General features: G+C 51.5%; 1 protein-coding gene across 1 annotated transcript in view; it reads left to right on the forward strand.

The window, feature by feature from the left end:
• The window catches only part of LOC142289656 (zinc finger CCCH domain-containing protein 11A-like), a 182,035-nt gene extending 155,849 nt beyond the window's left edge, over positions 1 to 26,186 (forward strand). The window contains exons 15-18 of the mRNA XM_075333608.1: positions 3,314 to 3,369; positions 3,472 to 3,649; positions 11,497 to 11,654; positions 26,094 to 26,186. Of these exons, the coding sequence (XP_075189723.1) occupies positions 3,314 to 3,369; positions 3,472 to 3,649; positions 11,497 to 11,654; positions 26,094 to 26,186 (485 nt within the window). The remainder of the gene's footprint in view (positions 1 to 3,313; positions 3,370 to 3,471; positions 3,650 to 11,496; positions 11,655 to 26,093) is intronic.
• The last annotated feature ends 377 nt before the right edge of the window (positions 26,187 to 26,563 follow it).

Consider the following 26,563-nt stretch of genomic DNA (forward strand, 5'->3'; position numbering starts at 1 on the left):
CAACAGCCCCACGGGTTTTCTCCAGAGTAATGGCATCCGTCGTGGCGGTCCTGCACTCTCAGGGCCACTCTGTGATCCCCTACTTAGACGATCTCCTAGTCAGGGCCCCTTCTCGGGTGGCGTGTCAACACAGCCTTACCGTTGCTCTGACGACTCTACAGCAGTTCGGGTGGATCATCAACTTCCCGAAATCCAAGTTGACACCGACCCAATCACTGACTTACCTCGGGATGGAGTTTCATACTCAGTCAGCGGTAGTCAAGCTACTGCGGGACAAACAGCTTTCTCTGCAGGCGGGGGTGCAATCACTTCTTCGGAGTCAGTCACACCCCTTAAGGCGCCTCATGCACTTCCTGGGGAAGATGGTGGCAGCGATGGAGGCAGTGCCGTTCGCGCAATTCCATCTACGGCCACTCCAATGGGACATTCTCCGCAAATGGGACAGGAGGTCGGCTTCCCTCGACAGGAACGTCTCTCTTTCCCTTGCAACCAAGAAGTCACTTCAGTGGTGGCTCCTTCCCAATTCTCTATCGCAGGGAAAATCCTTCCTACCCCCAACCTGGGCTGTGGTCACCACGGACGCGAGCCTGTCAGGGTGGGGAGCGGTTTTTCTCCACCACAGGGCTCAGGGAACCTGGACTCCGATAGTCTTCCCTTCAGATCAATGTTCTGGAGATAAGGGCAGTGTATCTAGCCCTATTGGCTTTTCAGCGGTGGCTGGAGGGCAGGCAGATCCGTATCCAGTCGGACAACGCCACTGCCGTCGCATACATCAACCACCAAGGCGGCACTCGCAGTCGTCAAGCCTTCCAGGAAGTCCGGCGGATTCTGCAGTGGGTGGAAGCCAGAGCTTCCTCCATCTCCGCAGTTCACATCCCGGGCGTAGAAAACTGGGAAGCAGATTTTCTCAGTCGTCAGGGCATGGATGCGGGGGAATGGTCTCTGCACCCAGAAGTGTTTCGAGGGATCTGTCGCCGCTGGGGAACGCCGGACGTCGATCTCATGGCGTCACGGCACAACAACAAAGTCCCGGCATTCATGGCACGGTCTCAGTATCACAGAGCTCTGGCGGCGGACGCGTTAGTTCAGGATTGGTCGCAGTTTCGACTGCCTTATGTGTTTCCTCCTCTGGCGATGCTGCCCAGAGTGTTACGCAAGATCAGGTCCGACTGCCGTCGCGCCATTCTCGTCGCTCCAGACTGGCCGAGGCGGTCGTGGTACCCGGATCTGTGGCATCTCACGGTGGGTCAGCCGTGGGCGCTTCCAGACTGCCCAGACTTGCTGTCACAAGGCCCATTTTTCCATCTGAATTCTGTGGCCCTCAACCTGACTGTGTGGCCATTGAGTCCTGGCTCCTAGCGTCTTCAGGGTTATCTCAGGATGTCATTGCCGCCAAGATCTAATACAGGTCTTGGCAAATCTTCTTATCCTGGTGCACCAGGATAAGGTGGTGCTGCGTCCGGTCCCGGAATTTCTCCCTAAGGTGGTATCTCCTTTTCATCTCAATCAGGATATCTCCTTACCTTCATTTTGCCCTAATCCAATTCACCAATGTGAAAAGGATTTGCACTCGTTGGATCTGGTGAGAGCAATCCGGCTCTACGTGTCTCGCACGGCGCCCCTGCGTCGTTCAGATGCGCTCTTTGTCCTTGTCGCTGGCCAGCGTAAGGGTTCGCAGGCTTCCAAGTCAACCTTGGCCCGGTGGATCAAGGAATCGATTCTCGAGGCCTACCGTTCTTCCGGGCTTCCGCTCCCTTCAGGGCTGAAAGCCCATTCTACCAGAGCCGTGGGTGCGTCCTGGGCATTGCGGCATCGGGCTACGGCTCAGCAGGTGTGTCAGGCAGCTACGTGGTCTAGTCTGCACACTTTCACGAAACACTATCAAGTGCATACCTATGCTTCGGCAGACGCCAGTCTAGGTAGGCGAGTCCTTCAGGCGGCGGTTGCCCACCTGTAAGAGGGGGCCGTTTTCGGCTCTTTTTATCGAGGTATTCTTTTACCCACCCAGGGACTGCTCTTGGACGTCCCAATTGTCTGGGTCTCCCAATGGAGCGACAAAGAAAAAGGGAATTTTGTTTACCGTAAATTCCTTTTCTTCTAGCTCCTTTTGGGAGACCCAGCACCCGCCCCTGTGCCCTTCGGGCTAGTTGTTCTTTTGTGTACACATGTTGGTCATGTTGAATTGTTCTTTTGGTTCATGGTCTTCAGTTCTCCGAACATCCTTCGGATTGAATTTACCCTAGACCAATTTATAAGTTTTCTCCTTCCTGCTTTTGCACCAAAACTGAGGAGCCCGTGGTCCACGGGAGGGTGTATAGGCAGAGGGGAGGGGTTACACTTTTTAAAGTGTAATACTTTGTGTGGCCTCCGGAGGCAGAAGCTATACACCCAATTGTCTGGGTCTCCCAATAGGAGCTAGAAGAAAAGGAATTTACGGTAAGCAAACAAAATTCCCTTCTTTGTCTGCTGCAGATCTAGCAGTTATACAGAGCTCATGAATATGCTGGACTACCTGCAGCACACCAAGTAGTCCTCTAATGTTAATCTACTGCTGATTAAACCGTTTTATTAAAACTACACTAAGCAACCTAATAAGTGACACATCGCTGGAATCAGGATCTCTGCCCCTACATTATGCTGCACTCAGATTAGGGGGCAAAAACCTGATGACAGATTCCTTTTAATGTTCTGATCCAATCCAAATACGATTGATTGGCCCCACTGTGGCTGATCCTTATTTTAGGTCTATGGACCACTTAAGACGAGAGTCGGGAAAGGAGGAAAAATACTGAAGTGTCCAAAAATGGTTCAGTGCAGTGTGTTTAGAAACTATGGGTGCTTATCTAACTTTGGCACCCCTGTACACAGCTGTAGCACATTGTTACCTTGTGCCACTATGGCTCCTGGGCTACGATCCTTGCCACAGACCTGTAGGAAATTGTATGTTGTCTGTCGGTTTGTGTGGGTACGTCTGGGCACTGTGGTTTTGTTTCTTTTTTAGTCTTCAGAAACATGCTTTATGAAAGTGGTAATAGTGTGTATGGGTGGGTATGAGGAAGGGACATTAGTCTTTTTTGGGTCAGGAAGTGATGTTTGTGGTTACATTCTGTGTTCAGTGCTTCCCCATATAATAAATAACGGCATACCAGACTCCCGGACGATATCTGCTCTACTTACCACGACTATCACCTGTGTCTGGGAATTTTCACTAATGTATCAATGAAACCTCATCTGAATTGCATGTGTGTGCTTTCAGCTTTTTATACTATGTATCTATCCGATGACTGCATAAATTGTGTGTGTTCTTTAACAGGAAGGACAGATGCAAAACTGGACCAATCGACTGACAAGCCAACCCATGCCGAAGAGGTAAGGTATTTTGTTGGAAAGCCTGATGCTTCTAATCACATTCTTATAGAGAATGACAATAAGACACATTTTGCGTGTGTTGACCACATTTTCTCCATACAGTCATTAGTGGCGATCAGATCTTCTGTGAAAATGTCCAGTCCAAAAGAAGAATTAAAAAAAAATATCGCCGCCAAAATGGAGAGCAGCGTATTGTCTGCAGACTCTCATGTGTCACCACTGAAACGTGGAAGAGATACAGAAGTGTTTAAGCCAGCGCAGCTAACAGCTGACAAAAGAGGTATGTGTAGTAAATTCTGAGAATGTTTAATGAACAGCAGTACTTGTATAAGGGATAGTTTCACACATCCGGCTTTTCGCCGGTTTGCTGGATTCGGCGCACACCAGTACAGTGTATACAGTACAATGGCAGCTCAACAAGCTCCGGTCACATGCTGTCATGTGACCGGAGGATGTGACCCAGAAGTTACAGTTCTGCCACTGTACTGTTTACACTGTACTGGCATTAGCCAAATCTGGCAAACCGGCGAAAAGCCGGATGTGTGAAACTAGCCTAAGGGATAGTTTGTTTGATAGTGGAATTTGTTTGAGTATTCAGTTTGTATATGCCTCACAGTGCAGGGGTTGTACGGGATTCAATTTTTAGGTTCGTGAAAAAACGAACAAAAACAGGATGATGGTAACAAAGGCAACCACCTGCTTGTTGTACTTGGCTGGCAGTACAGAGCAGTCAATGGCTGCTCCTGCTGGAAATTCAGCTGCTCTAAGTCAACAGAGCAGCTCTTCTTACAGGCTGCTGTCAACAAGGTGTGACTGTCGCTGTCATGCTGTTTGACAGCTGACTTCCCACAGTTAGGCTGTTGATGTGACGTCAGCGGAAGCCAGTTAATCGCAGGCAGGAGCAGAAGTGCCGTGTATATCTTCTCTATGCCGACAGAGATTGCTGTCAAGCACCGGTTAGTTCTTAGACACATTGTAAAATAAAACAAATATATATACCCTTTAACCCCTTCTTGACCAATAAGGTACCACTACATCACTGGTCATGTAGCAGTAGTCACAACCGGCTGCTGCGGTGAGGTGGCGTTGATCTCTGCACAGGTCTGCTGTTTTGAACAGCAGACATGTGGGGCTAACAGGTGCGGCTGTGTCCACGATCCACCCACGCCTGCTTGCCACTTAAATCACGCTATCAAATATTGACAGTGCAATTTAAATGGCCGTGGCGGGGGATCACACCGTTCCTGGCGGCCCTATGATATGATCACAGGGAGCCGATGGTTGTCATGGTAGCTGGGGGTCATGTGATGACCTCTGACGTGTTTCTTGTACGAGCTGACAGAGCACTGGCTCTCACAGGAAGGCTACATTTCTGCATATCAGAGCTGGGGTTTTTTTAACACCTTTAGATAAAAGTAAAAGTATACATGTTTATGTACAAACTCGTATCGATGTGAGGCATCATAATGACACCATAGTTTTACCATATAGTCAACATTGAATAAAATATCCCAAAAACAATCATGCAATTTAACTTTTTTTGCAATTTCACTGCACTTGGAATTTTTTTTCTTGTTTTCCTGTACACTATATGGTAAAACTAATGGTTTCATTCAAAAGTACAACCTGTCCCGAAACAAATAAGCCCTCATGGCAAGATTGATGGAAAAATAAAAGTTATGGCTCTTGGAAGAAGGGGAGGAAAAATAAAAAATCGCCCGGGTGAAGGGGTTAATAAGTACTATATATTTTTAACAACATCATTTCTACCACAAGTGTAACTTGCAGATCCTGATGGTATAACGCTTTAGCAAACAACCATGCTACCTTTCATGGTTGTTCTGAGGAAATTGTGGCTATGCTTTAAATGTAAATTTTGTGTGTCCAACTATTGGGTTGGGAACACCATTGATCCCATTAATGATCTGCAAGTCAGAGTACAATGCGCATCCGTTCTATATATTTTCTCATTCTGCTACAAGTCTTTTCTTTGTCGCTCCATTGGGAGACCCAGACAATTGGGTGTATAGGCTATGCCTCCGGAGGCCGCACAAAGTATTACACTAAAAGTGTAAAGCCCCTCCCCTTCTGCCTATACACCCCCCGTGCTCCCACGGGCTCCTCAGTTTTTATGCTTTGTGCGAAGGAGGCAGACATGCGCACAGCTCCATAGATGGGTCAGCAGCAGCTGCTGACTATGTCGGATGGAAGAAAAGTGGGCCCATATAGGGCCCCCAGCATGCTCCCTTCTCACCCCACTCTTGTCGGCGGTGTTGTTAAGGTTGAGGTATCCATTGCGGGTACGGAGGCTGGAGCCCACATGCTGTTTTCCTTCCCCATCCCCCTTAGGGCTCTGGGTGAAGTGGGATCCTATCGGTCTCCAGGCACTGAGACCGTGCTTCATCCACAACTCCTGGGAGCCTGCTGGATAGGAGCTGGGTATCGTTCAGGGACATGGCCCTGCTACTTGGAGGTACTCTGTGTCCCTGTGGGGACCGCGCACAGCAACACTCCAGCATTGCTGGGTGTGCTAGTGCACCGGGGACCGCGGCGCTGACCGGGTTAATGTGCCATTACACACTCAGCGTCGCTGAGTGTGTTTATGTAGGGGGACTACCGCACTACCGCCGCCGCCATGTTTTAACACTGAGGCGCGGCTGGGACTTGTAGTGCGCCGGGGACTTCCGCGCAGCCGCGCTTTTATGGCAGCCGCGCTTATTACTTGAGTCCCCGGCTTGTACGGCCTAGTGTTTCCTCCTCCCGCCCACAGCCCCGACAGGCAGGGGAAGGGCGGGACGCTGTAAAGACGAGCAGCAGTGAGGGCTGGAGCATGCTTTGCATACTCCACCCCCCTCACTGTGCACTGTGAGGCACCAATTCCCGCACTTTCTGGGTCACGCCCACGGCTCCCTCCTCTCCTCAGGACGCCGGCAGCCATTCCTGTCAGCTCCTCGGACGCTGCAGAGGGGGACAAATTCTGTGAGACCCAGGCAGGGATTCTGGTGGCCTCACAACCGCTTTAAGCGGGTGGTAAGCAGCACCTGTGGTGCTAGCCCCAGTGTGCAGAAGTGTAATTATATGTTTATGGTATATATTTTACACTGTATAGTGCACAGTTGATTTCTGGCTATATTCCCTATTGTGTTACTCAGGGAAGACAATAGCATGGCGCCCACAAAAGGCAGGGGTGCCAAAACACAGGCTTACTATGCTGCCTGCGCCGCATGTACGACGCCGCTACCGGCAGGTTCCACTGACCCTCACTGTGTGCACTGCTCGGCCCCTGCTGCACTTACTCAGCCGGAGCCTCTGCTAGGGGGGGCCCAGGGGGCTCCACCTGCTGACACTGTCCAGGTGACAGGGACGGAGTTTGCAGTCTTTAAGGATAAACTCTCTGAGACTATGGCTAAGATACTAGAAGCCTTGCAGTCCAGACCGGTATCTCAGCACAGGGACTCTGTTGATTCATTGTTCCCTGGCCCCCCTCAGTTGGACCAACAATGTCCCCCCGGGGATTCTCATAGAAACCTGGCTGAGGGCTCTGACACAGACCCCAGTCCCAGACCGACTAAGCGAGCTCGCTTGGCAATTCCCTCGACATCATCATATTGTTCAGGGTCTCAGCGGGGGGAATCTCTGGTTGATGATGCGGAGACAGCTGATCAGGATTCTGATCCTGAGGCCGCTCTCAATCTTGATACTCCGGACGGGGACGCCATAGTGAACGACCTTATTGCGTCCATCAATCGTATGTTGGATATTTCTCCCTCAGCTCCTCCGGTGGAGGAGTCAGCTTCTCAGCAGGAGAAATTCCGTTTCAGGTTTCCCAAGCGTACACAGAGTATGTTTCTGGACCACTCTGATTTCAGAGAGGCAGTCCAGAATCACCATGATTGTCCAGATAAGCGTTTTTCTAAGCGCCTTAAGGATACACGTTATCCCTTTCCCCCTGACGTGGTCAAAGGTTGGACTCAGTGTCCCAAGGTGGATCCTCCAATCTCCAGACTGGCGGCTAGATCCATTCTTGCAGTGGAAGATGGGGCTTCACTCAAAGATGCCACTGACAGGCAGATGGAGCTCTGGTTGAAATCCATCTATGAAGCTATCGGCGCTTCTTTTGCCCCAGCATTCGCAGCCGTATGGGCGCTACAGGCTATATCAGCAGGTCAAGCGCAAATTGACGCAGCCACACGCACTTCCGCGCCGCAGGTGGCGTCCATAACCGCTCAGACGTCGGCAATGGCGTCTTACGCTATTAATGCTGTCCTGGACTCTGCGAGCCGTACGGCGGTTGCATCCGCCAATTCGGTGGTACTCCGCAGGGCCTTGTGGCTACGGGAATGGAAGGCAGATTCGGCTTCCAAAAAGCGCTTAACTAGTTTGCCAATTTCTGGCGACCGGTTGTTTGGCGAGCGTTTGGATGAAATCATCAAACAATCCAAGGGAAAGGATACATCCTTACCCCAGCCCAAACAGAACATACCCCAACAGAGGAGGGGGCAGTCGAGGTTTCGGTCCTTTCGGGGCGCGGGCAGGTCCCAATTCTCCTCGTCCAAAAGGTCTCAGAAAGGTCAAAGGAACTCTGATTCATGGCGGTCTAAGTCACGTCCTAAAAAGACCACCGGAGGTGCCGCTAACAAAGCGGCTTCCTCATGACTTTCGGCCTCCTCAATCCGCATCCTCGGTCGGTGGCAGGCTCTCCCGCTTTTGCGACACCTGGCTGCCACGGGTAAAAGACCGCTGGGTGAGAGACATTCTGTCTCACGGTTACAAGATAGAGTTCACCTCTCGTCCCCCGACTCGATTCTTCAGGTCATCCCCGCCTCCCGAGCGAGCCGAGGCTCTTCTGCAGGCGCTGGGCACTCTGAAGGCAGAGGGAGTGGTGGTCCCTGTTCCTCTTCAGCAACAGGGCCACGGTTTTTACTCCAACCTGTTTGTGGTCCCAAAGAAGGACGGGTCTTTCCGTCCTGTCCTGGACCTGAAACTGCTCAACAAACACGTAAGGACCAGGCGATTCCGGATGGAATCCCTCCGCTCCGTCATCGCCTCAATGTCCCAAGGAGATTTCCTTGCATCGATCGATATCAAAGATGCTTATCTCCACGTTCCGATTGCTCCAGAGCACCAGCGCTTCTTGCGCTTCGCCATAAGAGACGAACACCTGCAGTTCGTGGCACTGCCGTTCGGCCTGGCAACAGCCCCACGGGTTTTCACCAAGGTTATGGCTACTGTAGTAGCGGTCCTCCACTCTCAGGGTCACTCGGTGATCCCTTACTTGGACGATCTCCTGATCAAGGCACCCTCTCAGGAGGCATGCCAACACAGCCTCGACGCTACTCTGGAGACTCTCCAGAGTTTCGGGTGGATCATCAATTTTCCAAAGTCAAGTCTGACACCGGCACAATCGCTGACATATCTTGGCATGGAGTTTCATACCCTCTCAGCGATAGTGAAGCTTCCGCTCATCAAGCAGCGGTCGCTACAGAAGGGGGTACAATCTCTCCTGCAAGGTCAGGCACACCCCTTGAGGCGCCTCATGCACTTCCTGGGGAAGATGGTGGCAGCAATGGAGGCAGTCCCTTTCGCGCAGTTTCACCTGCGTCCTCTTCAATGGGACATCCTTCGCAAATGGGACAGGAAGCCGACGTCCCTCGACAGGAACGTCTCTCTCTCACAGGCGACCAAAGCTTCACTTCGGTGGTGGCTTCTTCCCACTTCATTATCGAAGGGGAAATCCTTCCTACCCCCATCCTGGCAGGTGGTCACGACGGACGCGAGTCTGTCAGGGTGGGGAGCGGTTTTTCTCCACCACAGGGCTCAGGGTACGTGGACCCGGCAAGAGTCTTCACTTCAGATCAATGTTCTGGAAATACGGGCAGTGTACCTTGCCCTGAAAGCGTTCCAGCAGTGGCTGGAAGGCAAGCAGATCCGAATTCAGTCGGACAATTCCACAGCGGTGGCATACATCAACCACCAAGGCGGCACGCGCAGTCGGCAAGCCTTCCAGGAAGTCCGGCGGATCTTGATGTGGGTGGAAGCCACGGCCTCCACCATCTCTGCAGTTCACATCCCGGGCGTGGAAAACTGGGAAGCAGACTTTCTCAGTCGCCAGGGCATGGACGCAGGGGAATGGTCCCTTCACCCGGACGTGTTTCAGGAGATCTGTTGCCGTTGGGGGGTGCCGGACGTCGACCTCATGGCGTCCCGACACAACAAGGTACCGACGTTCATGGCACGGTCTCAAGATCCCAGAGCTCTGGCGGCAGACGCCTTAGTTCAGGATTGGTCGCAGTTTCAGCTCCCTTATGTGTTTCCTCCGCTGGCACTGTTGCCCAGGGTGTTACGCAAGATCAGGGCCGACTGCCGCCGCGTCATCCTCGTCGCTCCAGACTGGCCGAGGAGGTCGTGGTACCCGGATCTGTGGCATCTCACGGTCGGCCAACCGTGGGCACTACCAGACCGACCAGACTTGCTGTCTCAAGGGCCGTTTTTCCATCTGAATTCTGCGGCCCTCAACCTGACTGTGTGGCCATTAAGTCCTGGATCCTAGCGTCTTCAGGATTATCTCAAGAGGTCATTGCCACTATGAGACAGGCTAGGAAACCAACGTCCGCGAAGATCTACCACAGGACGTGGAAAATGTTCCTGTCGTGGTGCTCTGCTCAGGGTTTTTCTCCCTGGCCTTTTGCCTTGCCCACTTTTCTGTCCTTCCTTCAATCTGGACTGGAAAAGGGTTTGTCGCTCGGCTCCCTTAAGGGACAAGTCTCAGCGCTCTCTGTGTTTTTCCAGAAGCGCCTAGCTAGACTTCCACAGGTACGCACGTTCCTGCAGGGGGTTTGTCACACAGTTCCTCCTTACAAGCGGCCGTTAGAACCCTGGGATCTGAACAAGGTGCTGAGGGTTCTTCAGAAACCACCATTCGAGCCAATGAGGGATATTTCTCTCTCACGCCTTTCGCAGAAAGTGGTTTTCCTAGTAGCAGTCACCTCTCTTCGGAGAGTGTCTGAGCTAGCAGCGTTGTCGTGCAAAGCCCCTTTCCTGGTGTTTCACCAGGACAAGGTGGTTCTGCGTCCGGTTCCGGAATTTCTCCCTAAGGTGGTATCCCCCTTTCATCTCAATCAGGATATCTCCTTACCTTCTTTTTGTCCTCATCCAGTTCACCAATGTCAAAAGGATTTGCACTTGTTAGATCTGGTGAGAGCACTCAGACTCTACATTTCTCGTACGGCGCCCCTGCGCCGCTCGGATGCACTCTTTGTCCTTGTCGCTGGCCAGCGTAAAGGGTCACAGGCTTCCAAATCAACCCTGGCTCGGTGGATCAAGGAGCCAATTCTCGAAGCTTACCGTTCGGCTGGGCTTCCGGTTCCCTCAGGGCTGAAGGCCCATTCTACCAGAGCCGTGGGCGCGTCCTGGGCTTTGAGGCACCAGGCTACGGCTCAGCAGGTGTGTCAGGCGGCTACCTGGTCGAGCCTGCACACTTTCACGAAACACTATCAGGTGCATACCTATGCTTCGGCGGATGCCAGCCTAGGTAGACGAGTCCTTCAGGCGGCGGTTGCCCACCTGTAGGAAGAGGCCGTTTTTACGGCTCTCTTACGAGGTATTCTTTTACCCACCCAGGGACTGCTTTTGGACGTCCCAATTGTCTGGGTCTCCCAATGGAGCGACAAAGAAGAAGGGAATTTTGTTTACTTACCGTAAATTCCTTTTCTTCTAGCTCCAATTGGGAGACCCAGCACCCGCCCCTGTTTTTTTGTGTACACATGTTGTTCATGTTGAATGGTTTCAGTTCTCCGATATTCCTTCGGATTGAAGTTACTTTAAACCAGTTTATAATTCTTTTTCCTCCTTCTTGCTTTTGCACCAAAACTGAGCAGCCCATGGGAGCACGGGGGGTGTATAGGCAGAAGGGGAGGGGCTTTACACTTTTAGTGTAATACTTTGTGCGGCCTCCGGAGGCATAGCCTATACACCCAATTGTCTGGGTCTCCCAATTGGAGCTAGAAGAAAAGGAATTTACGGTAAGTAAACAAAATTCCCTTCTTCTTGTAACCGTAAGCCAGTCATGTTTTTAGATTGATTATTGGCGACCTATAAGAGTGTTAAAAAATGTGTTCCTGCTTACAGAGAAACCAAAATTGAATGTCGAGCCTTGTGTGGTGAAAAAAACCTTACCTGTGAAAGGTGCCGCAAAGCAGAAAGCACAAGAAAGAGCTATTGTTGCTGAAGTGAAACCAATGAGCTCTGCTGTAACCCTCAGCGGAGATGACGAAGCAACAGGAATAGTAAGTTAATTTGTTTTATTGGCACATGAACACTTCACAAACTGAAAGAACAGTACATGAACATAGTGTGTGAGAAGTGCTGCCTCTTGTTATTCAGTACACGAACATAGTGTGTGAAAAGTGCTGCCTCTTGTTACTCAGTACATGAACATAGTGTGTGAAAAGTGCTGCCTCTTGTTACTCAGTACAAGAACATAGTGTGTGAAAAGTGCTGCCTCTTGTTACTCAGTACATGAACATAGTGTGTGAAAAGTGCTGCCTCTTGTTACTCAGTACATGAACATAGTGTGTGAAAAGTGCTGCCTCTTGTTACTCAGTACATGAACATAGTGTGTGTGTGTGTGTGTGTGTGTGTGTGTGTGTGTGTGTGTGTGTGTGTGTGTGTATAAAGTGCTGCCTCTTGTTAATCTGCTGTACGTCAGTGATCAATCACTGAATTCATTGTAGAATTTAATATACATCACTATGTGCCTTCTGCTTTACAACTTATCCGTCCACTATCATGTAGAATTAACTTATTTGTAATTTTGCACAGTACTCCACAGTGCATTTTCTGACTATAATTGTGAAGGTGACCATACACTTAAAGGGATTGTCCACTACTAGGACAACCCCTTCTTATTCCACGTTTCCCCCAAGTAAAATAATAAAGCCTATAATCTCTTCCCGTACTGGCACCATTAGTGTGGTGAAATGGTTCACGCTCCTTTCCTATTGAGTACTCGATTGGTCCAAAGGCGGAGAGGCAGAAGCCAGCACTGATTGGACTCTGGGCTCCCGTGACATCACAACCCCCCCACTAGAGCCCCGGGTCCTCGAGCTGCAGCACCGCTGAAACGGCGTTGGTACGGCAGATGAGTATAGGCTTTATTATTTTATCTGGGGGGAAATGTGGAATCATAAGGGGTTGTCCTAGTAGTGGACAACCCTTTCAAAATAGTTGTCCGCTTAAACCCACTGAAATTTGGACCAACTTTAAGCTTTTTAGCGCTCAGTGTAGTGTATCATTTGTTCAAATCCCCTCAGTAAATGAATGCATATTGTTAAAAAAAAAACAAAAATTGACAAATAGTACACCTTTACCGACAATCACATTTTCTTAATAAAAAAAAAAATGCTTAAACTGGAAAAAAGTAAGCATACCTTAAAGTCCCTTTTCTTCGTCGCTCCATTGGGAGACCCAGACGATTGGGTGTATAGCTACTGCCTCCGGAGGCCACACAAAGCATTACACTAAAAAGTGTAAGGCCCCTCCCCTTCTGGCTATACACCCCCAGTGGGATCACTGGCTCACCAGTTTTCGGCTTTGTGCGAAGGAGGTCAGACATCCACGCATAGCTCCACTGTTTAGTCAGCAGTAGCTGCTGGCTATATCGGATGGAAGAAAAGAGGGCCCATATGGGGCCCCCAGCATGCTCCCTTCTCACCCCACTGGTGGTTTGTAAGGTTGAGGTACCTATTGCTGGTACGGCGGCTGGAGCCCACATGCTGTTTTCCTTCCCCATCCCCCTGAGGGGCTCTGAGGAAGTGGGATCTTACCGGCCCCAAAGCCCTGAGGCCGGGCTCCATCCACAGACCCATTGAACCTGCTGGATGTGGAGCGGGAGTGCCGTTCAGGGACATGGCCCTGCACCATTCAGGTACTCTGTGTCCCCGTACACACAGGCACAGCACACTCCAGACTTGCTGGGTGTGCTAGTGCGCCGGGGACAGTAAAGGGTTACAGTCACTGCAGCCTAGCTGAGTGACTTTATTTATTGGGAACTACCGCGCCGGACGCTCCGGGAGCGGCGGCGCGGCTGGGACTTGTAGTGCGCCGGGGACTTAGCGCCGACCGCGCTTTTACGGCGGCGGCGCTTATAAATCCAGTCCCCGGCTTTTGCGGCCTAGCTCCGCTTCGTTCCCGCCCCCACCCTGTCAATCAGGGTAGGGGAGAGACGCTGTACAATCAGCAGCGCCGAGGGCTGGAGCCTTATTTACATGCTCCAGCCCTCTCACTGGACACTGTGGGACGCCGGTTTCCCGCTCTGACTTGGGGCACGCCCACGGCCCGCCCCTACTCACACGAGCTGGAGAAGGACGCCGGCAGCCATTCCTGCAGTCCGAGCTGAGAGATCGGACTCTGGGCAACCAGGCACAGGACTAGGGCGACCACACACCCGCTTATAGGCGGGCGGTAAGCGGCACCTGAAGTGCTGACAACTAAATACCGCAGTTTTGTCCATTTGTATTTTGTGCTTACACTGCATAGGTCGCTATTTGTGGCTATATGCCCTCTTAGATGGCGACACATCAGCAGCAGGAAAGCATGGGTGCTAAGGCACAGGCTTTCTAGGCTGCGGGTATTGCACGTACTGAAGTGTTCATGTGTATTTATGCTTGTATGCTATACACTGCACTGTACGGTCGCTAGTCTTGGCTATATTCGCCATAGAATGGCTAGACTACAGCAGCAGAAAAGCAAGGGTGCTGAGGCACAGGTTTTTTTCTATGCTGCTTGTATTGCAGGTGTTGCAGTGTTCATTTGTTCTTATGCTTGTATGCTATACATTGCACTGTATGGTCGCTATTCTGGGCTATATTCCCCTAGATGGCTAGTCTACAGCAGCAGAAAAGCAGGCTTTCTATGCTGCTTGTACTGCATGTGCTGCAGTGTTCATTTGTACTTTATGCTTGTATGATATACATTGCACTGTACGGTCGCCATTCTTGGCTCTATAAGTCGGCAGCAGCATATAAGCAACACAGGCTTTCCATGCTGTTTTTACTGCATGTGATACTGTTCCACGACACTGAACCCCATTGTGTGCAATGCTCCCCTGTAGCACTTGGTCAGCCGGGGTCTCTACTTGACGTGGCCAAAAGAACCACCTCTCAACCCTGTCCAAGGACAGGGACGGAGTTGCAATGGGATAGAGTCTTGCAGTCCGGACAGGCCATGGGCAATCTGGATCATTGCTCCCTGGCCACCCTCATTTGGAATAAAATCGGTGCTCCGGGGGGGGGTCCCAGGAAGACTCTCTGTATGATGAGTCAGACGTAGCTCATCAGGACTTTGATCCTGACACCGCTCTCACTCCGGTTACACCGGATGGTGACGCCATAAGGAATGATCCTAGAGCGTCCATCAATGGAATGTTGGATCTTTTCTCCCTCAGCTCCCCCAGCGGAGGAGTCAGCTTCACAGCAGGAGAAGTCCCATTTCAGTAGCTCAAACGTATATTGAGTATTGTTCTGGCCACGCTGACTTCAGAGAAGCAGTCCAGGAACACCACGCTTCCCAGATAAGCGTTTTCTCCAAACGTATTGAGGATACACGTTATCACTTTCCCCCTGACGTGGTCAAGCGTTGGACCCAGGGTCCAAAGGTGGATTCTCCAATCTCCAGGCATGCGGCTACAGCCATAGTTGCAGTGGAGATGGGACTTCACTTACAGATGCCATTGACAGACAGATGGACTCTGGTTGAAATCTGTCTATGAGGCTATCGGCGTGTCGGTTGCTCCGGCATTCACAGCCGTATGGGCACCCTAAGCTTTTCAGCTGTTCTTGCGCAGCTGGTCTTGAGCACATGTACATCTGTGCCGCAGGGGCGTCCGTAACCTCGCAATGTCTGCATTGCGACTTACCCTATTATTGCTGTCCTGGAAGGACAGTCGAGGTTTCGGTCCTTCCCAGGCTCGGGCAGGTCCCAATTGTCCTCGTCCAAAAGGGCTGAAAGGCCTCAGAGGGGCTCAGCTTCCGGCCGGGCTCAATCACGCCCAAGGAAGGCAGCCGGAGGAACCGCTACCAAGGCGGTCTCCTCATGACTCTCAGCTCTCTCATCTCTCCGCATCCGCGGTTGATGGCAGACTCGCTCGCCTTTGGCGACATTTAGCTGCCACAGGTCACAGACCGGTGGGTGAGGGACAGTGTGCCCACGTGCACAGGACAGAGTTCTGTTCTCGTTCTCCGACTCGATTCTTCAGAACGTCCCCACCTCCCCACCGAGCAGATGCTCTTCTGCAGGCAGAAGGAGTGGTAATCCTGGTTCCTCTTCAGGAACAAGACACGGTTTTCCTCCAATCTGGTTGTGGTGCCAAAAAAGGTGGGCTCTTTCCGTTCCGTTCTGGACCTAAAACTGCTCAACAAGCACGTGGAGGCCAGGCGGTTCCGGATGATACCCTCCGCTCCGTCATTGCCTCAATGTCAAGGAAATTTCCTAGCATCAATAGACATCAAAGATGCTTATCTCCACGTGCCGATTGCTACAGAGCACCAATGTTTTTCTACGTTTCGTGATAGGAAACGACCATCTTCAGTTCGTAGCTCTGCCATTCGGGCTGGCGACAGCCCCACGGGTGTTCGCCAAGGTCATGACGGCAGTGGTAGCAGTCTTGCACTCACAGGGACACTCTGTGATCCCTTACTTGGACGATCTACTTGTCAAGGCACCCTCTCAAGAGGCATGCCAACTCAGCCTGAATGTTGCGCTGGAGACTCTCCAGACGTTCGGGTGGATCATCAACTTCTCAAAGTCAAACCTGTCACGACCCAATCACTAACGTATCTTGGCATGGAGTTTCATACCCTCTCAGCGGTAGTGAAGCTTCCGCTGGACAAGCAGCGGTCACTACAGACTGGGGTGCAGACTCTCCTTCAAGGTCAGTCGCACTCCTTAAGACGCCTCATGCACTTCCTCGGGAAGATGGTGGCGGCAATGGAGGCGGTTCCGTTTGCGCAGTTTCATCTGCGTCCACTTCAATGGGACATTCTCCGCCAATGGGACGGGAAGTCAACATCCCTGAACAGGAAAGTATCCCTTTCATAGACGGCAAGGACTCTCTGCAATGGTGGCTTCTTCCCACCTCATTATCACAGGGAAGATCCTTCCTACCACCGTCTTGGGCGGTGGTCACGACAGACGCGAGTCTGTCAGGGTGGGGAGCGGTTTTTCTCCACCACAGGGCTCAGGGTACGTGGACTCAGCAGGAGTCCACCCTTCAGATCAATGTTCTGGTAATCAGAGCAATGTATCTTGCCCTACTAGCCTTCCAGCAGTGGCTGGAAAGAAAGCAGATCCGAATTCAGTCGGACAACTCCACAGCGGTGGCATACATCAATCACCAAGGAGGGACACGCAGTCGGCAAGCCTTCCAGGAAGTCCGGCGGATTCTGATGTGGGTGGAAGCCACGGCCTCCACCATATCCGCAGTTCACATCCCCGGCGTAGAAAACTAGGAGGCAGACTTCCTCAGTCGCCAGGGCATGGACGCAGGGGAATGGTCCCTTCACCCGGACGTGTTTCAGGAAAGCTGTCGCCGCTGGGGAAGGCCGGACGTCGACCTAATGGCGTCCCGGCACAACAACAAGGTCCCAACCTTCATGGCACGGTCTCGCGATCAAAGAGCGCTGGCGGCAGACGCCCTAGTGCAAGATTGGTCGCAGTTCCGGCTCCCTTATGTGTTTCCACCTCTGGCACTCTTGCCCAGAGTGCTACGCAAGATCAGATCCGATTGCAGCCGCGTCATACTCGTCGCCCCAGACTGGCCGAGGAGGGCGTGGTATCCGGATCTGTGGCAGCTCACGGTCGGCCAACCGTGGGCACTACCAGACCGACTAGACTTACTGTCCCAAGGGCCGTTTTTCCATCGGAATTCTGCGGCCCTGAACCTGACTGTGGGCCTTTGAGTCCTGAATCCTGGCGTCTTCAGGATTATTCCACGGGGTCGTTGCCACCATGAGACAGGCTAGGAAGCCCACGTCCGCTAAGAACCACAGAACGTGGAGGATATTCTTATCCTGGTGCTCTGCTCAGGGAGTGTCTCCCTGGCCATTTGCATTGCCTACCTTTCTTTCTTTCCTGCAATCTGGGTTAGAAAAAGGTTTGGCGCTCGGCTCCCTTAAAGTTCAGGTATCGGCGCTATCCGTCTTTTTTCAGAGGCGTTTGGCACGCCTTCCTAAGGTGCGCACGTTCCTACAGGGGGTTTGCCATATCGTTCCCCCGTACAAGCGGCCGTTAGATCCATGGGATCTGAACAGGGTACTAGTTGCCCTCCAGAAGCCGCCCTTCGAGCCTCTGAGGGAGGTTTCACTTTCTAGACTATCCCAGAAAGTGGCTTTTCTGGTAGCGATCACATCTCTTCGGAGAGTGTCTGAGCTGGCAGCGCTGTCATCCAAGACTCCCTTCCTGGTCTTCCACCAGGACAAGGTAGTGCTGCGCCCCATTCAGGAGTTTCTCCCGAAGGTGGTATCCTCTTTTCATCTTAATCAGGATATCTCCTTGCCTTCGTTTTGTCCTCATGCAGTTCATCGGTATGAGAACGATTTACATTTGTTAGATCTGGTGAGAGCACTCAGAATCTACATTTCCCGCACGGCGCCCTTGCGCCGTTCGGATGCACTCTTTGTCCTTGTCGCTGGTCAGCGCAAAGGGTCGCAGGCTTCTAAGGCCGCCCTGGCTCGATGGATCAAAGAACCAATTCTTGAAGCCTACCGTTCTGCTGGGCTTCCGGTTCCATCAGGGCTGAAGGCCCATTCAACCAGAGCCGTGGGTGCGTCCTGGGCATTACGACACCAGGCTACGGCTCAACAGGTGTGCCAGGCAGCTACCTGGTCGAGTCTGCACACTTTCACCAAACATTATCAGGTGCATACCTATGCTTCGGCGGACGCCAGCCTAGGTAGAAGAGTCCTGCAGGCGGCAGTTGCCTCCCCGTAGGGGAGGGCTGTCTTCGCAGCTCTAACATGAGGTATTTCTTTACCCACCCAGGGACAGCTTTTGGACGTCCCAATCGTCTGGGTCTCCCAATGGAGCGACGAAGAAGAAGGGAATTTTGTTACTTACCGTAAATTCCTTTTCTTCTAGCTCCTATTGGGAGACCCAGCACCCGCCCTGTTGTCCTTCGGGATTTTTGGGTTGTTTCGGGTACACATGTTGTTCATGTTGAACGGTTTTTTCAGTTCTCCGATATTACTCGGAGTGAATTTGTTTAAACCAGTTATTGGCTTTCCTCCTTCTTGCTTTTGCACTAAAACTGGTGAGCCAGTGATCCCACTGGGGGTGTATAGCCAGAAGGGGAGGGGCCTTACACTTTTTAGTGTAATGCTTTGTGTGGCCTCCGGAGGCAGTAGCTATACACCCAATCGTCTGGGTCTCCCAATAGGAGCTAGAAGAAAAGGAATTTACGGTAAGTAACAAAATTCCCTTCATTTAGTATTACCACATTTCATAATGACTCATACCTTAAAGGGAATATGATAGCAGGTTTTCTTTTTCGCTCTATTGGGAGACCCAGACAATTGGGTGTATAGGCTATGCCTCCGGAGGCAGCACAAAGTATTACACTCAAAAGTGTTAAGCCCCTCCCCTTCTGCCTATACACCCCCCGTGCTCCCACGGGCTCCTCAGTTTTTTTGCTTTGTGCGAAGGAGGCAGACATGCAAGCACAGCTCCACAGATTAGTCAGCAACAGCTGCTGACTAGGTCGGATGGAAGAAAAAGTGGGCCCATATAGGGCCCCCAGCATGCTCCCTTCTCACCCCACTTTTGTCGGCGGTGTTGTTAAGGTTGAGGTATCCATTGCGGGTACGGAGGCTGGAGCCCACATGCTGTTTTCCTTCCCCATCCCCCTTAGGGCTCTGGGTGAAGTGGGATCTTATCGGTCTCCAGGCACTGAGACCGGGCTTCATCCACAACTCCTGTGGAGCCTGATGGATAGGAGCCGATACCGTTCAGGGACATGGCCCTGCATCTTAAAGGTACTCTGTATCCCTATGGGGACCGCGCACGGCATCACCTCAGCTTTGCTGGGTGTGCTAGTGCACCGGGGACCGCGGCGCTGACCGGGTCTATATGTGCCATTACACACTCAGCGTCGCTGAGTGTGTTTATATGTAAGGGCTACCGCACTGACCGCCGTTGCCACGGGACACTGCGGCGCGGCTGGGACTTGTAGTTCGCCGGGGACTTTCACGCAACCACGCTTTTACGGCGGCCGCGTTTATTACTACAGTCCCCGGCTTCATTGCGGCCTAGTTTCCCTTTTTTTCTCCCGCCCTCAGCCCTGACAGGCAGGGGAAGGGCGGGACGCTGCACGGAGCGAGCAGCAATGAGGGCTGGAGTATGATTTACATGCTCCACTCCCCTCACTGTGCACAGTATGAGCGCCCGTTTCGCGCTCTTTCTAGGCCACGCCCACAGCTTCCTCAGCTCGTCAGGACGCCGCAGCCATTCCTGTCAGCTCCACCGACGCTGCAGAGAGGGACATATTCATCGGAGACCCAGACACGGTCTCTGGTGGCCTCACAACCGCTTAGGCGGCTGGTAAGCAGCACATGTGGTGCTAGCCCCATGGTGCTGTATTGTATTGGTACATTATTTGTGTACTGTATATAATTTACACTGTATGAGCACAGTTCTTTCTGGCTATATACCCTATTGTGTTACTCAGGGAAAACTATAGCATGGCGCCCACAAAAGGCAGGGGTGCCAAAACACAGGCTTATTATGTTGCCTGCGCCGCACAGCAAGACCCCTGTGACACTTCCTCAGCCGGATCCTCTGCTAAGAGGGGCCCAGGGGGAGCCACCTGTTGTCACTGTCCAGGTGACAGGGACTGAGTTTGCAACCTTTAAGGATCAACTACTGAGACTATGGCTAAGATACTAGAAGCCTTGCAGTCCAGACCGGTATCTCAGCAAAGGGACTCTGTTGAATCATTGTTCCCTGACCCCCCTCAGTTGGACCAACAAGGTCCTCACTGGGTATCTCATACATCCCAGACGGAGGGTTCGGACTTAGAACCTAGCCCCAGATCGTCTAAGCGGGCCCGCTTAGAATTCCCTCGACATCATATTGTTTAGGGTCTCAGCGGGGGGATTCTCTGGTTGATGATGCGGAGACAGCTGATCAGGATTCTGATCCTGGGAGCGCTCTCAATCTTAATTCTCCAGACGGGGACGCTATAGTGAATGATCTTATTGCATCCATTCATCAGTTGCTGGATATTCTTCCCTCAGCCCCTCCGGCGGAGGAGGCAGATTCTCAGCAGGAGAAATTTCGCTTCAGGTTCCCCAAGCGTACACAGAGTATGTTTCTAGACCACTCTGATTTCAGAGAGGCAATCCAGAATCACCATGCTTGTCCGGATAAGCGTTTCTCTAAGCGCCTTAAGGATACACGTTATCCTTTTCCCCCGGAAGTGGTTAAAGGTTGGATTCAATGTCCCAAAGTGGATCCTCCAATCTCCAGACTGGCGGCTAGATCCATACTTGCAGTGGAAGATGGGGCCTCGCTTAAACATGCCACTGACAGGCAGATGGAGCTCTGGATGAAATCCATCTATGAAGCTATCGGAGCTTCTTTTGCCCCAGCATTCGCAGCCGTATGGGCGCTACAAGCTATATCAGCAGGTCAAGCGAAAATTGAAGCGGCCGCGCCACAAGTGGCTTCCATTACCTCCCAGACCTCGGCAATTGCGTCTTACGCTATGAATGCTGTCCTGGACTCTGTGAGCCGTACGGCAGTTGCGACCGCCAATTCGGTAGTAGTCCGCAGGGCCTTGTGGCTACGGGAGTGGAAGGCAGATTCCGCTTCCAAAAAAGCGTTTAACCGGTTTGCCAATTTCTGGCGACAGGCTCTTTGGCGAGCGCCTGGATGAAATCATCAAACAATCCAAGGGAAAGGATACATCCTTACCCCAGCCCAAGCAGAACCTCTCCCAACAGAGGAGAGGGCAGTCGAGGTTTCGGTCCTTTCGGGGCGCGGGCAGGTCCCAATTCTCCTCGTCCAAAAGGTCTCAAAGAACAAAGGAACTCTGATGCATGGCGGTCTAAGTCACGTCCTAAAAAGGCCATTGGGAGCACCGCTAACAAAGCGGCTGCCTCATGACTTTCTACCTCCTCTAGTAGCATCCTCGGTCGGTGGCAGGCTCTCCCGCTTTTGCGACACCTGGCTGCCACAAATAAAAGACCGCTGGGTGAGAGACATTCTCTCTCACGGTTACAGGATAGAGTTCATCTCTCGTCCCCCGACTCGATTCTTCCGGTCCTCTCCGCCTCCCGAGCGAGCCGAGGCTCTTCGGCAGGCGCTGGGCACCCTGAAGGCTGAAGGAGTGGTGGTCCCTGTTCCTCTTCAGCAACAGGGCCACGGTTTTTACTCCAACTTGTTTGTGGTCCCAAAGAAGGACGGGTCCTTCCGTCCTGTCCTGGACCTGAAACTTCTCAACAAACACGTAAAGACCAGGCGGTTCCGGATGGAATCCCTCCGTTCCGTCATCGCCTCAATGTCCCAGGGAGATTTCCTTGCATCGATCGATATCAGAGATGCTTATCTCCACGTTCCGATTGCCCCAGAGCACCAACGCTTCTTGCGCTTCGCCATGGAAAACGAACACCTACAGTTCGTGGCACTACCATTCGGCCTGGCAACAGCCCCACGGGTTTTCACCAAGGTTATGGCTACTGTAGTAGCGGTCCTCCATTCTCAGGGTCATTCTGTGATCCCGTACTTGGACGATCTGCTGGTCAAGGCACCCTCTCAAGAGGCATGCCAACACAGCCTCGACGTTACCCTGGAGACTCTCCAGAGTTTCGGGTGGATCATCAATTTTCCAAAGTCAAATCTGACACCGGCCCAATCGCTGACGTACCTTGACATGGAGTTTCATACCCTCTCAGCGATAGTGAAGCTTCCGCTGATCAAACAGCAGTCACTACAGAAAGGGGTACAGTCTCCCCTTCAAGGCCAGTCACACCCCTTGAGGCGCCTCATGCACTTCTTGGGGAAGATGGTGGCAGCAATGGAAGCAGTCCCTTTCGCACAGTTTCACCTGCGTCCCCTTCAATGGGACATCCTACGCAAATGGGACAGGAAGCCGACGTCCCTCGACAGGACCGTCTCCCTCTCTCAGGCGACCAAAGCCTCCCTTCGGTGGTGGCTTCTTCCCACTTCATTATCGAAGGGGAAATCCTTCCTTCCCCCATCCTGGGAAGTAGTCACGACAGACGCGAGTCTGTCAGGATGGGGAGCGGTTTTTTCTCCACACAGGACTCGGGGTACGTGGACCCGGCAAGAGTCCTCGCTTCAGATCAATGTTCTGGAAATTCGGGCAGTGTATCTTGCCCTGAAAGCGTTCCAGCAGTGGCTGGCAGGCAAGCAGATCCGAATTCAGTCGGACAATTCCACAGCGGTGGCATACATCAACCACCAAGGCGGCACACGCAGTCGACAAGCCTTCCAGGAAGTCCGGCGGATTTTGATGTGGGTGGAAGCCACGTCCTCCACCATATCCGCAGTTCACATCCCAGGCGTGGAAAACTGGGAAGCAGATTATCTCAGTCGCCAGGGCATGGACGCAGGGGAATGGTCCCTTCACCCGGACGTGTTTCAGGAGATCTGTTGCCGCTGGGGGGTGCCGGACGTCGACCTCATGGCGTCCCGGCACAACAACAAGGTACCAATGTTCATGGCACGGTCTCAAGACCCCAGAGCTCTGGCGGCAGACGCCTTAGTTCAGGTTTGGTCGCAGTTTCAGCTCCCGTGTGTGTTTCCTCCGCTGGCACTGTTGCCCAGAGTGTTACGCAAGATCAGGGCCGACTGCCGCCGCGCCATCCTCGTCGCTCCAGACTGGCCGAGGAGGTCGTGGTACCCGGATCTGTGGCATCTCACGGTCGGCCAACCGTGGGCACTACCAGACCGAACAGACTTGCTGTCTCAAGGGCCGTTTTTCCATCTGAATTCTGCGGCCCTCAACCTGACTGCGTGGCCATTGAGTCCTGGATCCTAGCGTCTTCAGGATTATCTCAGGATGTCATTGCCACTATGAGACAGGCTAGGAAACCAACGTCCGCCAAGATCTATCACAGGACGTGGAAAAATTTTTCTGTCATGGTGCTCTGCTCAGGGTTTTTCTCCCTGGCCATTTGCATTACCTACTTTTCTGTCCTTCCTTCAATCTGGACTGGAAAAGGGTTTGTCGCTTGGCTCCCTTAAGGGACAAGTTTCTGCGCTCTCGGTGTTTTTCCAGAAGCGCCTAGCTAGACTTCCACAGGTACGCACGTTCCTGCAGGGAGTTTGTCACATCGTTCCACCTTACAAGCGGCCGTTAGAACCCTGGGATCTGAACAGGGTGCTGATGGTTCTTCAGAAACCACCATTCGAGCCAATGAGAGATATCTCTCTCTCACGCCTTTCGCAGAAGGTGGTCTTCCTAGTAGCAGTCACCTCTCTTCGGAGAGTGTCTGAGCTAGCAGCGTTGTCATGCAAAGCTCCTTTTCTGGTGTTTCACCAGGACAAGGTAGTTCTACGTCCGGTTCCGGAATTTCTCCCTAAGGTTGTATCCCCCTTTCATCTCAATCAGGATATCTCCTTACCTTCTTTTTATCCTCATCCAGTTCACCAATGTGAAAAGGATTTGCACTTGTTAGATCTGGTGAGAGCACTCAGATTCTACATTTCTCGTACGGCGCCCCTGCGCCGCTCGGATGCACTCTTTGTCCTTGTCGCTGGCCAGCGTAAAGGGTCACAGGCTTCCAAATCAACCCTGGCTCGGTGGATCAAAGAGCCAATTATCGAAGCTTACCGTTCGGCTGGGCCTCCGGTTCCCTCAGGGCTGAAGGCCCATTCTACCAGAGCCGTGGGCGCGTCCTGGGCTTTGAGGCACCAGGCTACGGCTCAGCAGGTGTGTCAGGCGGCTACCTGGTCGAGCCTGCACACTTTCACGAAACACTATCAGGTGCATACCTATGCTGCGGCGGATGCCAGCCTAGGTAGACGAGTCCTTCAGGCGGCGGTTGCCCACCTGTAGGAAAGGGCCGTTTTACGGCTCTCTTACGAGGTATTATTTTACCCACCCAGGGACTGCTTTTGGACGTCCCAATTGTCTGGGTCTCCCAATAGAGCGAAAAAGAAGAACGGAATTTTGTTTACTTACTGTAAATTCCTTTTCTTCTAGCTCTAATTGGGAGACCCAGCACCCGCCCCTGTTTTTTTGTGTACACATGTTGTTCATGTTGAATGGTTTCAGTTCTCCGATGTTCCTTCGGATTGAAGTTACTTTAAACCAGTTTGTAATTATATTTCCTCCTTCTTGCTTTTGCACCAAAACTGAGGAGCCCGTGGGAGCACGGGGGGTGTATAGGCAGAAGGGGAGGGGCTTAACACTTTTGAGTGTAATACTTTGTGCTGCCTCCGGAGGCATAGCCTATACACCCAATTGTCTGGGTCTCCCAATTAGAGCTAGAAGAAAAGGAATTTACGGTAAGTAAACAAAATTCCGTTCTTTGCTACCTCATCTGACAGCAGCATGATGTAGGCAAGGAGACTGAATCCAATGGTGTATTACACAATTACTGGCTGCAGCAGTTCTGATACATCACTGGGTTGTAAACTCTATAGTTTATGTAAATAATAGCATACACACTGATAAGAGAAGCATATTTGCTTTTTTTTTTTTTTTTTTTTTATACTCTAAGGCTATGTGCCCACCTGAGCTTGCTCCTGCGGATTTTGCCCCGGAAAACCTATGGATTTATCTGGATTTTCCAGATAAATCCGCAGGTTTTAGCAAGTACAGACATTCCCCATGTTATCCTATGGTACATTGGGAGTGTCTGTGTCCATGCTGCGGTATGTGTTGCTGCGGAATATGCTGTGGATGTCCCGCAGCCGCACATAACTGCATGTCAATTATTCCTGCGGATTTACCTGTGGAAATCCCGGCGCTCCACTATGGAGATAGAGACCGGGACTTCCGCAGGTAATCCGCAGTTATGTCCACATGTTTACCGCAGCTATTCCGCTGGAATCCCGCAGCTAAAAATAGCTGCGGGTTCCGGGATCAGCTGCGGGAAACCTGTGGACATAACTGCGGATATATCTGCAGGTGCAAGCTCCTGGGCACATAGCCTTACAGCATGCTGTCCTCAGCTTACATAGCAAAAACAAGTTTCAAGCTGTGATGTAGTTGCCATGCTCATTACATTCTTAGCATCTTTACAGGGCTACCAGACACTCATATGCAGTGATGTATTTTTGCCATGAGTGCTTTGACTTTTTATGTTTTGTTTTTTTTTTGTTTTTTTTCCTTTTTATTAAGCATATAAGAAATTTATAAACTGCGCTCTTCAAACTGCATTCCTGATTCAAAGATTGACAAACTACATTTAGTGATTAACAGCCGCAATCAGATACCCACTGAGCTCCTGAGCCCACTCATTACATGTACGGCGGATGTCTGGATGGAGATAGTCTTGTACAATTCATTGCATCAGCTGTAAATGTCCTTGTAGTCTGTATTCTCTTGGTGTTAAGTCTAGGCATGTTTACACTGTATATGTGTATGTATGTTTATATATGTGTGTGTATATATATATATATATATATATATATATAAATATACGGTGAGTGTATGGAATTGCTTTGTTTAAATTGTAGTTAATGTCGCCCTCTCTTCACAGCTTTCCATCACCGAGTCGTCTGACGAACCATCAACGGATAGTCCAAAATCAAAACGTCTCAAACTCAGGTATTTGAATCCAAAAAATATGTGACTTGGTTGTGAAATAAGATATGTTTAAATGTGTACTGACAAATGGATGTAAGTGTAGTATAAACGATGGCTAGCCGTGTTCAACAGTGATGTTAGACGCATAATATGCTGCATCTTAGTGAGAGGGATTTTTCTACCCCTATAGCACTTTCAAAACCATGTCACTACTCTTACATTTCGGAGAAAGGAAGTTAGAGTACTTTTCTTCATCGTTCCTTATGGGAGACCCAGACCATGGGTGTATAGCTTCTGCCTCCGGAGGACACACAAAGTACTACACTAAAAAGTGTAGCTCCTCCCTCCTAGCATATACACCCCCTGGATAACCAAATATAGCCAGTTCAATGCTTTGTGTTCAGGAGGCACACATCCACATTC

Source organism: Anomaloglossus baeobatrachus, chromosome 2, assembly GCF_048569485.1.
Source record: "Anomaloglossus baeobatrachus isolate aAnoBae1 chromosome 2, aAnoBae1.hap1, whole genome shotgun sequence".
NCBI classification, from domain to species: Eukaryota; Metazoa; Chordata; class Amphibia; order Anura; family Aromobatidae; genus Anomaloglossus; species Anomaloglossus baeobatrachus.